The sequence below is a fragment of the Canis lupus genome, chromosome 8 (assembly GCF_048164855.1).
Source record: "Canis lupus baileyi chromosome 8, mCanLup2.hap1, whole genome shotgun sequence".
Classification (NCBI taxonomy): Eukaryota; Metazoa; Chordata; class Mammalia; order Carnivora; family Canidae; genus Canis; species Canis lupus.
Window position 1 is genome coordinate 60,521,412 of NC_132845.1, and position 12,611 is coordinate 60,534,022.

The following is a 12,611-nucleotide window of genomic DNA, read 5'->3' on the forward strand; positions in this document are numbered from 1 at the left end:
GACCTGAGCTAAAACCAAGTCCAGTGCTTAAACGACTGTGCTACCCAGGCGCCCCAAGCTTTACAATTTTAATTCTTTCATTTTTAAAAAAATTTTTTTAAATTTTAATTCTTTCTTGCCTGACGTACTTCTTCCAATTCTTATCCAGCCAGACACTTGGCATTCACTGCCCACCCCCAATTCTTTCTAATTTTCCCCAAAGCCAAATTACCAGCACTTCGCACTGCCATCACCTCATCCCCCACCCCAACAAACTCCTCTTTTTCCTTTTTTTTTTAAAAAAAGATTTATTTATTTATGATAGACATAGAGAGAGAGAGGCAGAGACACAGAGGAGGGAGAAGCAGGCTCCATGCCGGGAGCCTGACGTGGGACTCGATCCCGGGTCTCCAGGATCACACCCTGGGCCAAAGGCAGGCGCTAAACCGCTGAGCCACCCGGGGATCCCACTCCTTTATTTCTTGATCTGGAGCCTGGCCCCCATCCTTAGGCCTTGAGCATTCCACCTCCTTAGAATTGCTTTTAATCCCAGTAACCGTTTTTTTTTTTTTTTTTTTTTAAGATTTTTATTCATGAGAGACACAGAGAGAGGCATAGACCTACGCAGAGGGAGAAGCAGGCTCCCTACGGGGAGCCCAGTGGGGGAATCACAACCTGAGCTCTAGGCAGACGCTCAAATACTGAGCCACCCAGGCGTCCCTCCAATAACCAATTTATAAGTCAAAAGAAGATTCAGAGAATGGCCAAAAAGAATGTTTATTAAGCGCCAACCCTTTTTGGCACTGGGCAACACGCTTGTCGTATATACACACGAGATAGGTAAATATATGGCTTGCCCTTTATATAGTTATATGGATCATATAGTTACTATAGTTTAACCTTTACCACGCTGAGAACGGACGCCCTTGTACAATTTACCCAAAGCAGGGTCCGTATCCGGGATTCCTCAGTCACTAAGCCCAAGACGCTCTCTAGTATGTTCATCCACTGCCTTTGACTAGTTTGTTTAGGGGACGTTTGCGGGGGGGGGGGGGGGGGGGGCTGGTTTCCTTAGGAAGGTTTTATTCTAGGAGAGCAATTTACTGGCGATCCCAAAACACAGCCGTCCTGTTTCCCTCACCTTGAACAAGCAAGGCAATTTCTTCAATCTTTATAAAAGGGGTGATCTGGCCTAGGATGGCGGAATGAGCGGCGCAGAGGTGCGTGCTAAGCGCAGGCTCAAGGCCCTAAGGCCCGGCCGCCAGGGAGGCCGCTCTGGCCCATCCCGGTGCCGGTAAAGCGGGGGCAGCGCCTCGGGTAACTGACATATCCAGGCTTCCTCAGGTACCAGGCCCTTTAAGAAGATCGAGCTGAGTCATCACATCAGGAAAGTCTTTCTCCTCTTTCCACGCAGAGTTCAACCGTATTTCCGTACGGAAAAAGAAAAAAAAAAATTCCAGGGCAATTCGCACAGAAAGGTCAAACTCGTCCCGGGGCCGCGGGAAGGCTGCACCGACCAATGAGCTCCTGCCACGTCACAGACCCCACCCTCGAGCCGGCAGCGGTCTCCGCCACGCGTCTCTGACCCGGAACTAAAAGTGCTGCGCGGCGCGGGATTCTGGCGTCACCTGCAGTACTGCTATGGCGGCACAGGGAGCAGCTGCGGCGGTTGCGGCGGCGACTTCAGGGGTCGCGGGGGAGGGCGATCCCGGGCCCGGGGAGAATGCGGCGGTCGAGGGGACCGCCCCGTCCCCGGGCCGAGTCTCTCCCCCGACCCCGGCGCGCGGGGAGCCGGAAGTCACCGTGGAGATCGGAGAAACGTACCTGTGCCGACGCCCGGACAGCACCTGGCGTGAGGGCGGGGCCCACGGCCTGGGGGTGGGACCTGAGGGGGGCGGGGTCTAAGGGCGGGTTCTCCGAGGGGCTGGGCGTCATGAGGGCGTGGCTTGAGGGTAGAACGCAGAGTTTCGGCCTCTCCGGGACGCCACCTCCAAACTCCGGTGAGGACAGCAACCAAGTTCCTTTAGTGCTGTGTAGAGCTCCCAACCCACTTGCTTGTCCAGCCGTAGGCTCCCCTGCCTTTGCAAACAAAACCGTGGTTTCTTGCTGGTGTCTGTCGTGTCTGCGACTTCCTCTTCCAGCCCTCTTCTACAACCGCCAGCGGGAAGGCCCTCCGGAAACACAGAAACGAGCTTCCCTTTCCCTTCCCTCCCGTTCAACATAAGCCGCAAATTCCTTAGAATGGCGTGCCTCTTTGCGACCTCTCTGGTTTCTGCCCGCCCCCCCATACCCCGCAAAGGCCATTGCCAGACCAGACCACATGGTGCCCCCTGAAGACCATATGCTTTATACGCCGGTGCCCGCTGCTTTGAATGCCCCTGTCCCCCTTTCTCCCGCCTCGCCCCGCCCCGCCCCTGCCGGCCAGCTCCTACTCCGCCTTTTAACATACCATAGCTCCTGTGATGTCATTATGGGCTCCCTCCAGGCAGAGTGAGTCGTTCCTTTCTGTATGTGCCTGCAACATTTTCTTCATACCTCAGTCAGCCACAGTGTATTTGACATGATGTTGTCATTGTCTGTCTGCGTCTTCTATCAAAGTGCGAACTTGGGGAGGGCAGGAACTCTTGTGATTCACTGCTGTGCCCTCTCTGCCCAGCAATAACGAGCATAGGGCCAGACACACAGTGGGTGCCTTACTCATCTGTTGAATGGGCTGCTGGTTGTCAGGCACCATGCTAAAAGCTTAAAGCTTTAGAGTCATTAACTCACCCTCCGAGGTAGCACTATTATCTCTGTTTTGTAGGCAAAGAAACCGAGGCTCAACCAGAATAATTTGCAGTTAAATAAAAGAAGTGAGGAGCTAGGATAATGTATAAACCCAGAGCCAGCCCTCATGACTCCTGAACAAATGAATAGATGAGTATAAAACAAGCATTGAATTTGGAGCCAGACTTAAACTCAGTTAAATATCAGCTTCTTATTCCTTTTCAAATATGTGAATGTGGGTAAGCCTCTGATTTTCGTCTGCAAAGTAAGAATAACAGCTCCAACTTGGCCCACTTTGCAGGCAGCGATTGATGAAATGGCAGATGAAGCCATGTGATGTTCACTTATATGTGGCCCTGGATCTGGAAACCGCTCTTCCATGTCAGGGATCCTTTTTGTTCCAGTCCTGCCTGCCTTCCTGATGATCCTAGCCTTTTTTTCTTTCACAGATTCTGCTGAAGTGATTCAGTCTCGAGTGAATGATCAGGAGGGCCGAGAGGAATTCTATGTACACTATGTGGGCTGTGAGTGACTTGCGGGTATCCGGGCCTGGGTGGGGGGTGGGAGGTAAAAGGGCAGCCCCCTCATGGCCCATCCTCACAGTTAACCGGCGACTGGACGAATGGGTAGACAAGAACCGGCTGGCGCTGACCAAGACAGTAAAAGATGCCGTGCAGAAGAACTCGGAGAAGTACCTGAGTGAGCTGGCTGAGCAGCCTGAGCGCAAGATCACTCGCAACCAAAAGCGCAAGCATGATGAGATCAACCATGTGCAGAAGGTCCGGGCCCCCTCCCCTTCTCCAAGGCCCCAGGAGGCTCAGCTCTGCCTCTGCCAACTCCCTTGGGTCCCAGGGCCAAAATCAAAGCAGCTCCCATTTCTTTCTTTCCCTCTTTTTTAAGACTTAATTTACGAGAGAGAGAATGAGTGGAGGGAGGAGCAGAGGGGGAGAGAGAGAAGACTCCCCACTGAGCAGGAAGCCCAACTCAGGGCTTGATCTCAGGACGCTGGGATCATAACCTGAGCTGAAGGCAGTCACTTAGCTGACTGAGCCACCCAGGCGCTTGGCGACTCCCATTTCTTAAGCTCCTACAGGGTATCAGGGACTTTACCTGTGTTTTATCAGATACTCTTCACAGAGAAGAAAAGTGAGGCTCAGAGAGGGCAAATACTTGGCTACAGTCTCACCCAGGCACAGCTGGGACTGGAACTTAGACCTCTGCACCAGTAGCCCCCTTTTTCTCCTATTTGCTGGGCCACCTTAGACAAAGAATTGAAATCCAGAAAGAAGGAAGAGAATGAATGATATTGGGCACTTGCTTCTGCTAAACACCTTGCTAAGCCATGCACATACATAAGCTCATCATATTCTTCCTAACAAGTCAATGCTACAGGGATAATGGTTTCTTTCTGTAGATGAGGAAGCAGGATTGGAGAGGTTAGGTAACATGCTCAAGGTTACACAGCTAGTAAAAGGGTGGGTTGGAATTAGAATAATAATGGCAAATATTTATTGGCTTGCGAGCCAAAGTTATAGGCTAAGTATTTGAATACATGATCTCACTGAAGTTTCACAGCAACCTTGTGAGGTAAGCATCATCATTATCTCCAGTTTATAGGGGAAGAACAGAGAGGTTTAAGAACCCAGTCAGGAATTAGATTCTCCAACTGGATTGTCCTACTTCGGCCCTTAACCATTACTTTGCCACATCCTAGAAGCTTGGGCCACTTGTTCCAAAACCTAGAAGGATTCTTCTTGATCCAAAACCTGGATTCTTTTCCCCAATCCATGTTGCTCCTAGGGGTTATGTCCTCCCGACTCTGAGCCTCAGTTTCTTGATTTGTAAAATGGGGAGTGTAAACAAGACCAGGGTTTATTGAATTCTCAAGGCACTTAGACATTCATTAGTTTCATCCTTCTGAGTGCTCATTGTGTGCTTTGGGGCAGTGTTTTTCCAACTGTGGGGCACAACCAAATTAGTTCAGTGGGCTCTAACAGGCTTTGAAATTTAGAAATGAAAGAAAGAGGGGTGCCTGGCTGGCTCTTCTGGTGGAGCATGCAACTCTTGATTCCATGGACATGAGTTCTAGCCCCATGTTGGGTGGACAGATTACTTTAAAAAATATATATGTACATGTATATATACACATATATATGGTGCCTGGATGGGTTGGTCAGTTAAGTGATCTCAGCTCAGGTCTTGAGTTCAAGCCCCATTTTGGGCTCCACACTGGGTGTGGAGCCTACTAAAAAGAAAAGAGAAAGAAAGAAAGGCTAAGATAGGAAATATCAGAGTACATCGTAGTTTATTAAAGGTAAGTGTTGTTTTTGAGAAGCTTTTATTTCACATACAAATACACGTAAGGTGTATATACAAACACGTCAACTGGTTTACAGGGCTTCCTACTGTGGGTTGTGATTAAAAAAAAAAAAAAGAAAGAAAGAAATACCCTGAGCTAGAAAGACCCCTTGAAGTCTAAGGCAGCACTGTCCAATTGGCCTTCCTGTGATAAGTGGAAATCCATTTGTACTGTCTGATGGAGTAGCCCCACTAACCATATGTGGTGCCTGAGTACTTGAAATGTGTCTAGGGTGGTTAAAAGTTAAATTTGTGTTAAACTTAATGAATTCAAATAGCCACATATGGCTGGGTCTCAGTTTCTCTCAGTTCCTCAACCAGGTTGCACTGGCAAATCTCAAAATGTACCTCAAAGCTGGTAGTCAGCAGGGTGGATGACAGTAGCCTGGTGGTGATAAAATCAAAGGAAGGACAATCTGCGAGTTAATAATCAGCAAGGTTCATCAGAGCCTAATTAATGTTTAATTCTAAATAAATTGCAGCATTTAAGAAAAGTAGTGTTTTTGTAGTTCTTTAACTCATTTGCAGAAGAGGATTGGCTTTTGTGAGAGTTGGGAAGTGGGTTTTTAAAGAGGCATATGAGGAGGAAAATCTTTCTTCCCTCATCTTTGCTAGGGTGAGACTGGGAGTTGGACCAACCAGAGGCCTGTGCTCAGTGGTGCTGTGCTCAGCGGTGCTGGTTACCAGTTCTGTAACCTCACCTCTCTGTGCCTCAGTTTCCTCTTTGTGCAGTGTGGAGAATGAGCACTCTTGTCTCAGGCTCTTTGTGAGGACTAAAGGAAATAATGCCTGTGGAGTGTTTGGCACTTGGAATAAATGGCAGCTAGCTAGTCCCCAAGGGCAAGTGACCTCTGTGCCTGTTTACTTCTCCTCTGTAAACTAGAAATAAGAAGGCTACATCTCAGGGTGGCTGAAAGGTTATGTGAGACCATACAGGCAAAGTGCTTGGTGGAAGGGGGTCTGGGTAAAATTCTGGGTCCTTTCTCCCTTCTCAACTGCAGGGCAAGACTGCTGTCTGCTCTGGTATAGGTCAGAGACCTTGGGTCCCCTCTCTATTATCAGGCTGTGGTTGCTCCTACAGAGTCTGGCTTAGGAACAGGATGTGCTGTGAGTGACATGACTTTAAGTCCCCGCTTTCTAAGGACTTAAGGGGAAGCAAATGGGAGGAGGCAGAGGGGATCATGGTTAGCCACTTGGGAAGTGAGAGGGTGCTTGGGAAGGAGAGGGTGTATTCTGTGTCAGAAGAGTTCAGTCAGGCCTCCCGAAGGAGGGAAGGGGGGGCGGGGGCAGGGCACGAGGCCTTGAAGGACAGGAAAGAGCACAGTTAGACACCGTGGCTCACAAAACTGCCTCATCCCACCCTCCGCTGGCTCACACTCTGTTTGAGGTTGAGGATGCAGTTTTTGTTGGCAGCCGGAGAGGGAACTGCATGCTCAATGTGGAAAAGCCACAAAAAGAGGGGTGTGGGAAGTGTAGACATGAAGGGGCTGCGACCAGAGGCTGGGACTCTGCAGAGGCTTAGTTCATTATCCGGACTTGAGATGGTGGTGGTGGCTATTTGGAGTTGGACAAAAGAGAGTTCCAGAGAGGGACTGATAGCAGAGACATCAAGGAGGTAGAATCAACAGACCCTGGCCCTTACTTGAGTGCTGGGTTGGAAAGAGGAGGAGTCTTAAGAGCAGACCTGCAATCGGTCTTGGGAAGTTGGACTGGGGGTGACACACCCAGTGAGACGGCAACCCCAGGAGGATGAATAGGTTTGTGCGGGTACAGATTGAGTTCCTTTCTGGACACCTAGAGCCTGGGATACCTGTGGAGGGAACGTCGGGGAGCAGGCCCAGGAGCAGGCGGATCCCTGGATCTGGTGCTCGGGAAAGAGATCCAATCACGCTGGGGAGTCCAGCATCAGTTCCTGCTTTGGGGACAGAAGATCCAGTCTATTATTCATGTGTCTCATGGCAATTTTGGCAGAGCTGGATTGATCCTTTTGTATAGCTGAAGCTTTTACCAGCCCAAGGACTGGAACCAGGCCTTCTGATCCCGCCCTGTTCATCTAGCAAAAGGTTCACACGTGGGCATCAGGGATGCAGGGGTGTGAGAGTGGATGGGAAGGTAGGAGAGGAGCCTGGCCTGGCCAGCTTCAAAACCAGGTAAAACAAGTTAGCTGTTCCTGTGGTTCCACTGCCAATCGGGTGCTGAGGCCTGGAAGACAGGAGGGAAGCACTGGGTTCGGGCACGGGGGGTACGGGGGTTGGGGAGATAGCTCAACCGCCACTTCTGTTCACCTCTGTTCATGGCTCTGTCCTTGCCCAGACCTATGCCGAGATGGACCCCACCACTGCAGCCTTGGAGAAGGAGCATGAGGCGGTAAGCTGGGGCAGGGCTCTGACTGTGGGCGGCCCCTCGCCGGCTCTCCTGGCCCCTGGGCTGAGCCAGCTGCCGCCCTCTGCTCCTGCCCTGTCCGCAGATCACCAAGGTGAAGTATGTGGACAAGATCCACATCGGGAACTACGAAATCGACGCCTGGTACTTCTCCCCATTCCCCGAGGACTATGGGAAACAGCCCAAGCTGTGGCTCTGCGAGTACTGCCTGAAGTACATGAAATTTGAGAAGAGCTACCGCTTCCACTTGGTGAGCCGGTGCTGGCCCAGCCTGGCGAGAGAGGCGGGTGTGGAGGCTGAGGGGCTGAGGCTGCAATGATAGGGGGGAGAGACAGGTCCAGAGGAGCCGGGTCCGAGGAAATGCTAGAGACCCGGGTGCTAGGCCTGGCCTGGCCTTTGCCAGGTTGACCTTGGCTAGCCTGCTGCCTTTGCGCAGGCCTCAGTTTCCTCCTCTGTGGAATGGGGACAATAATTCCTACCCTTCCCGCCTCCTCAGGTCAAGCCCAACACTACATGTTTATCAAGGCCAGCCCAGTGCCAGATTCCTCAGTGCAAAAGAGGAAACAAGCACAGCCCCTGAGCAGTGGGGACTGGAAGGTGTGGACAGATGGGAGGCATTGGCAGGGGTGGGACGGGGCTGGGATGCCCGGGGCTCGCAGCACTAGTGTGGTAGGCTGTGTCCCAAAGGGGTGACCTGAGGCCAGCCTTTATGGTGTAGGCATTGCCATTGTCATGGATCAGAGCCCTCCAGAGCCAGGCTGACCTGAACTTGATACCATCCAGCCGTGTGCTACTCAAGCCAGTTACTTAGCCTCTCTGTGCCTCAGTTTCTTCATCTGTAAAATAGGCTCTGTCTCCTCAGGTAGCTGGGAGGGTTGCTTGATGTAGGTAAGGCATGGAGCCCAGGGTCTGTAGATTGGGAAAGAGCAGTGGAGACCTGTTGCAAGCCACGCAGGGTGGGATGGGGACACCTAGCAGAAAACCTCAAGGTCTCCAGCCTTTATTTCCCCATCCCCACCCCCAGGGCCAGTGTCAGTGGCGGCAGCCTCCAGGGAAGGAGATCTATCGCAAGAGCAACATTTCTGTGTATGAGGTAGACGGCAAAGACCACAAGGTGAGTTAGGTGGCCGAAGTGCTGTGGGGAGATGGGGAGAAGCTCTAGCACCTCCTGAACGATCCTCCTTGTCACTAAAGGGTAGAGGCCAGTCTTAGGACAACCCCCCCACCCCCCGCCCCAGGGAAAAGCCTGTAGGATCATGTTTAGCCTGGCACTTGGCCTGTGGTTGGTGCATGGTAAACATATGGGCCTGTGGTACCAGCCTTGGGGACTAGGTTTCTGTTCTGTCCCTGAAGACTTTTCTCCTGATGGGCTAACTTACTAGTTTTGGGCGGTTCTGGCACCCAGGGTAGAAATTGTCACGCCTGAGGCTGCTTCTAGAAGTGCTTTCTCTTTCTGCCTGAAGGAAAGGTTTTTTTCCTGGGAGGGGACTGCTTTGTGTGAGACTCTGCCTGAGAGCTGTGTGGCTCTGACCGCCCTTCGCCCTTCCCTTTGCCCTTCGAGTTCCTTGTTGCTGGCAGGACTTCCATGGGGCAGGGTGGGGCATCTGGGGCCTGCATTGCTGCCACGGAGCACCTGGCCTTGCCTGGTCAGTCTGGGAAGGCCTCACCAGATCTCCTTGTTTCCCATGGAAGGGCAGTAGAGGGTAAGGCAGAGAGGGCAGGATTCTGAGTGGCTCCTGCTTCAAATTGTGCTGTCATTTACTAGCTGACCTTGGACAGGTTACTTAACACTGTTTGTTCCTGTTTCCTCATCTGTAAGATAGGAGTCATGATAATGTTTACCTAATAGGACTGTTGATGGCACAAATGAGACAGCAATGTCAAGTACTTAACACTGTGTCTGCTTAGTAAACATGGGCCTTTGTTATTATTGGTGACCTCCTTCGGTCCAGTTCAGTCAGCCTTGAGTTAAATAACTCAAGGAGAATATTTGCTCTTAGCCTGGAGTGGGTCCCCTGCTTTGCCTTTCTGAGCATGAACAGGGGGAGTGGCAGAAAGGGTTCCAGCAGGAGGTGTGGGTCTTCTTTCTAGCTCTGCAACGTTGTCCCTCTGCACGTTGAAGCCTCAGCCAAGTACTTCCCCTTTCCAGAACCCTCAGTTTCCTCCGAGTAAAATGGGCTAGCAATGTTGGACTTGATCATCGTTGGGTCACATAAGAGTGGATGTGAAAGATGTCATAAGCCAGAGGGCCTCAGGGTCTTCTTGTCCCTCCTGCTGTTGGTCTCTAGCCTGGGTGAGTGTCTGGGCCTATAGGAAGGCTGCTGAAGTGCAGCAGAGGAGTACAGCCAAGTGGGGAAACAGCTCATCCTCTGTGATCAGGTTTTTTAAAGCTCATCCATTCAGCAAACATTTACCAAGCACCAAGCTTCATGCGTAGCCTTGTACTAGGTGTTGGAGATGCAGCTGTGAACAAAACATAACTCATATACCAGTTTGAATCTGGTCCTAGTAGTCCCCAGCCATGGGACTTTAGACCAGCCACTTATCTCCTCTGAGCCTATTTCCTGATCTGAAACATAAGAGTTAATGTCCCTGAAGATTGAACTCCTATTTAGCACTCAGAAGTGATTGTGACACTTGGCTGGCTCAGTCGGTGGAGCATGGCTCAGCGGTGACTCTTCATTTCAGAGTTGTGAGTTGCAGCCCTTTGTGGGGTGTAGAGATTACTTCAAAATAAAATCTTTAAAAAAAGAGAGTGAGAGAGCTTTTTCTGTCCATGGGTCCTGTCCCCATGCTATAATTAAAAAAACAAAAACAAAAACCTTTGGGGCACCTGTTAGCTCAGTTGAGTGCCTGACTCTTGATTTGGCTCAGGTCATGATCTTGGGGTAATGAAATCAAGCCCTACATCGGGCTCTGCCCTCGGTGTAGAGTCAGCTTGGGCTTCTCCCTCCCTCTTCCTCTGCCACCACCCCCCATCACTCGCACACTCTCTCTTAAAAACAAACAAACAAAAACCCACCTTTTTGCACCAGAAAAAAAAAAAGCCGTGGTCACTGTTTAATCCAGCTCTCTGGTTTTTAGCTTCCTTGTCCATCAGATAATGACTATAAGAGTCCTTTCAATTCTGAATACTCCTGTTCTGGGAAGGTGCCCACTTTTCACCGGCCCAGCACCAGCTGCCCTCTGGAGCCTGGCATTTGCAGAGCAGGATGGCAGCCATTGCCAGGCCTCAGTGAAGCCAGGTGGGGGTAGTTATACCCGCTCCCTGAGGCTGCTTCCACCTTCCCCACTGCTCAGATTTACTGTCAGAACCTGTGTCTACTGGCCAAGCTCTTCCTGGACCACAAGACGTTGTACTTCGATGTGGAGCCCTTCGTCTTTTACATCCTGACTGAGGTGGACAGGCAGGGAGCCCACATCGTTGGCTACTTCTCCAAGGTGCTGGGTTGGGAAGGCCAGGCTGAGGGTGGGTGGGGACTACGGACTGCAGGAGGGGCTGAGCCTCCCCAGAGGTCCTGACCACACACCCCTGTAGGAGAAGGAGTCTCCAGATGGGAACAATGTGGCCTGCATCCTGACCCTGCCTCCATACCAGCGGCGCGGCTATGGAAAATTTCTCATTGCCTTCAGTGAGTGGTTCCCGGCCTGTAGAGGGAGGGGTACTGCAGGGTGGGTGCCAAGGGGGGCTGGGCCTGCAGAATCCTCCTTTCTATCACTGCCAGGCTATGAGCTCTCCAAGCTCGAGAGCACAGTCGGCTCCCCGGAGAAGCCGCTGTCTGACCTGGGCAAGCTTAGCTACCGCAGCTACTGGTCTTGGGTCCTGCTGGAGATTCTGCGAGATTTCCGGGGCACACTGTCCATCAAGGACCTGAGGTGAGGGTCTTGGGACCCTTTGAGAGGGAAAGACTCTTCTAAGACTGGCCATGATCCTGGGTCCTTGTCCCTTTTTGCTGTCCCAGTTAGAGCCCTCAAGAGAACTCTCCTCAGCATCTTCTCTTGTCCCTCTCTGCAGCCAGATGACCAGCATCACCCAGAATGACATCATCAGCACCCTGCAGTCCCTCAACATGGTCAAGTACTGGAAGGGCCAGCATGTGATCTGTGTCACACCCAAGCTGGTAGAAGAACACCTCAAAAGTGCCCAGTATAAAAAACCACCCATCACAGGTAAGTGGGGGGCTGCCCAGGATGTGTGTGGTGGTAGTGGTGGGGGGGTGTTGAGATCTACTGGGAGCCAAGGCTACCTTTTTGCTGTTACATGATCCCAAACCTGTCTGACCAGCTCCCCAGGAAGGACAGACGGAAGCCTGAGGCAGGCTACTCATTCCCAGGCTTCCCTGCCCCCTCCCCAGGACTCAGTATGTCCTTGTTCTCACCTAGAGGTGAAACCTGGCCTGGGCCCAGAGGCCCAGCCCCGCCTCTAACGCCTCTCCTCCCCCCACCCCCCCCGCAGTGGACTCTGTCTGTCTCAAGTGGGCACCCCCCAAGCACAAGCAAGTCAAACTCTCCAAGAAGTGAGCAGCCTGTGTGCCCCCGCTGCCGGACCTGTGCCTCCTTGCCCCCCTTGCCTGTAAATATGTACAGACCTATTTCGTCATTTTTTTAATAAAGTGAGTTCTGCCAGTGGTTCTGGACTTTGGAGGTGAGAGGGAGAGGCCAAGAGCTGACATTCTTCGTGGAGGGTCACACACACAGCAGTTGTGCTCGAAAACATTTTACTCCTGCTTGTTCCTTCTAGCCCTCACCCCAGATCCAAGCCCAAGCCCAGTTCCGGTGGGGGCTCAGTCCTCCGGAGTCTAGGAATCGAGGTTCAAGAGCATGGCAGCCGATGGGGCAAGATTGGGGCCTTTTCTCTGCTTGCAAACTTGCTGCCCAGAGGCAGCCCCAGTTCAGAAGATAGGAAGAGGGTGAAGTGATGGGGCTTATCAGGCAGGACTGGTGGGGCGCTGGGGCCAGCCTTTCAGCAGCAATTAGCCTAGTCTTCTGGAAACAAAGCAGGGAGCCAGGGCTCATTTTCATAGTTAAGGGTCCTCAGGGGCTCCATAGAATCCCAACCGGCAGGCTTGTGGACAGCAGGTGGAGGCGGCCAGAGGTTCTAGCCAATGCCACAGGTAGTGAGCCTC

General features: G+C 51.8%; 1 protein-coding gene across 2 annotated transcripts; it reads left to right on the forward strand.

Moving 5' to 3' along the window:
* The first annotated feature begins 746 nt into the window (after positions 1-746).
* KAT8 (lysine acetyltransferase 8) lies at positions 747-12,114 on the forward strand. Of its 2 annotated transcripts, none has more exons than XM_072836582.1 (11): positions 747-1,831; positions 3,195-3,269; positions 3,349-3,524; positions 7,417-7,470; positions 7,571-7,735; positions 8,510-8,599; positions 10,786-10,926; positions 11,024-11,117; positions 11,211-11,361; positions 11,501-11,655; positions 11,942-12,114. In XM_072836582.1, exons 1-11 carry the CDS (start codon positions 1,621-1,623, stop codon positions 12,004-12,006), a joined length of 1,377 nt encoding a protein of 458 aa, XP_072692683.1. In that variant the 5' UTR covers positions 747-1,620; the 3' UTR covers positions 12,007-12,114. The 2 variants fall into 2 exon arrangements, with proteins under 2 accessions (XP_072692683.1, XP_072692684.1); XM_072836583.1 differs by lacking the exon at positions 747-1,831 and adding an exon at positions 1,892-1,979.
* Positions 12,115-12,611: the final 497 nt, after the last annotated feature.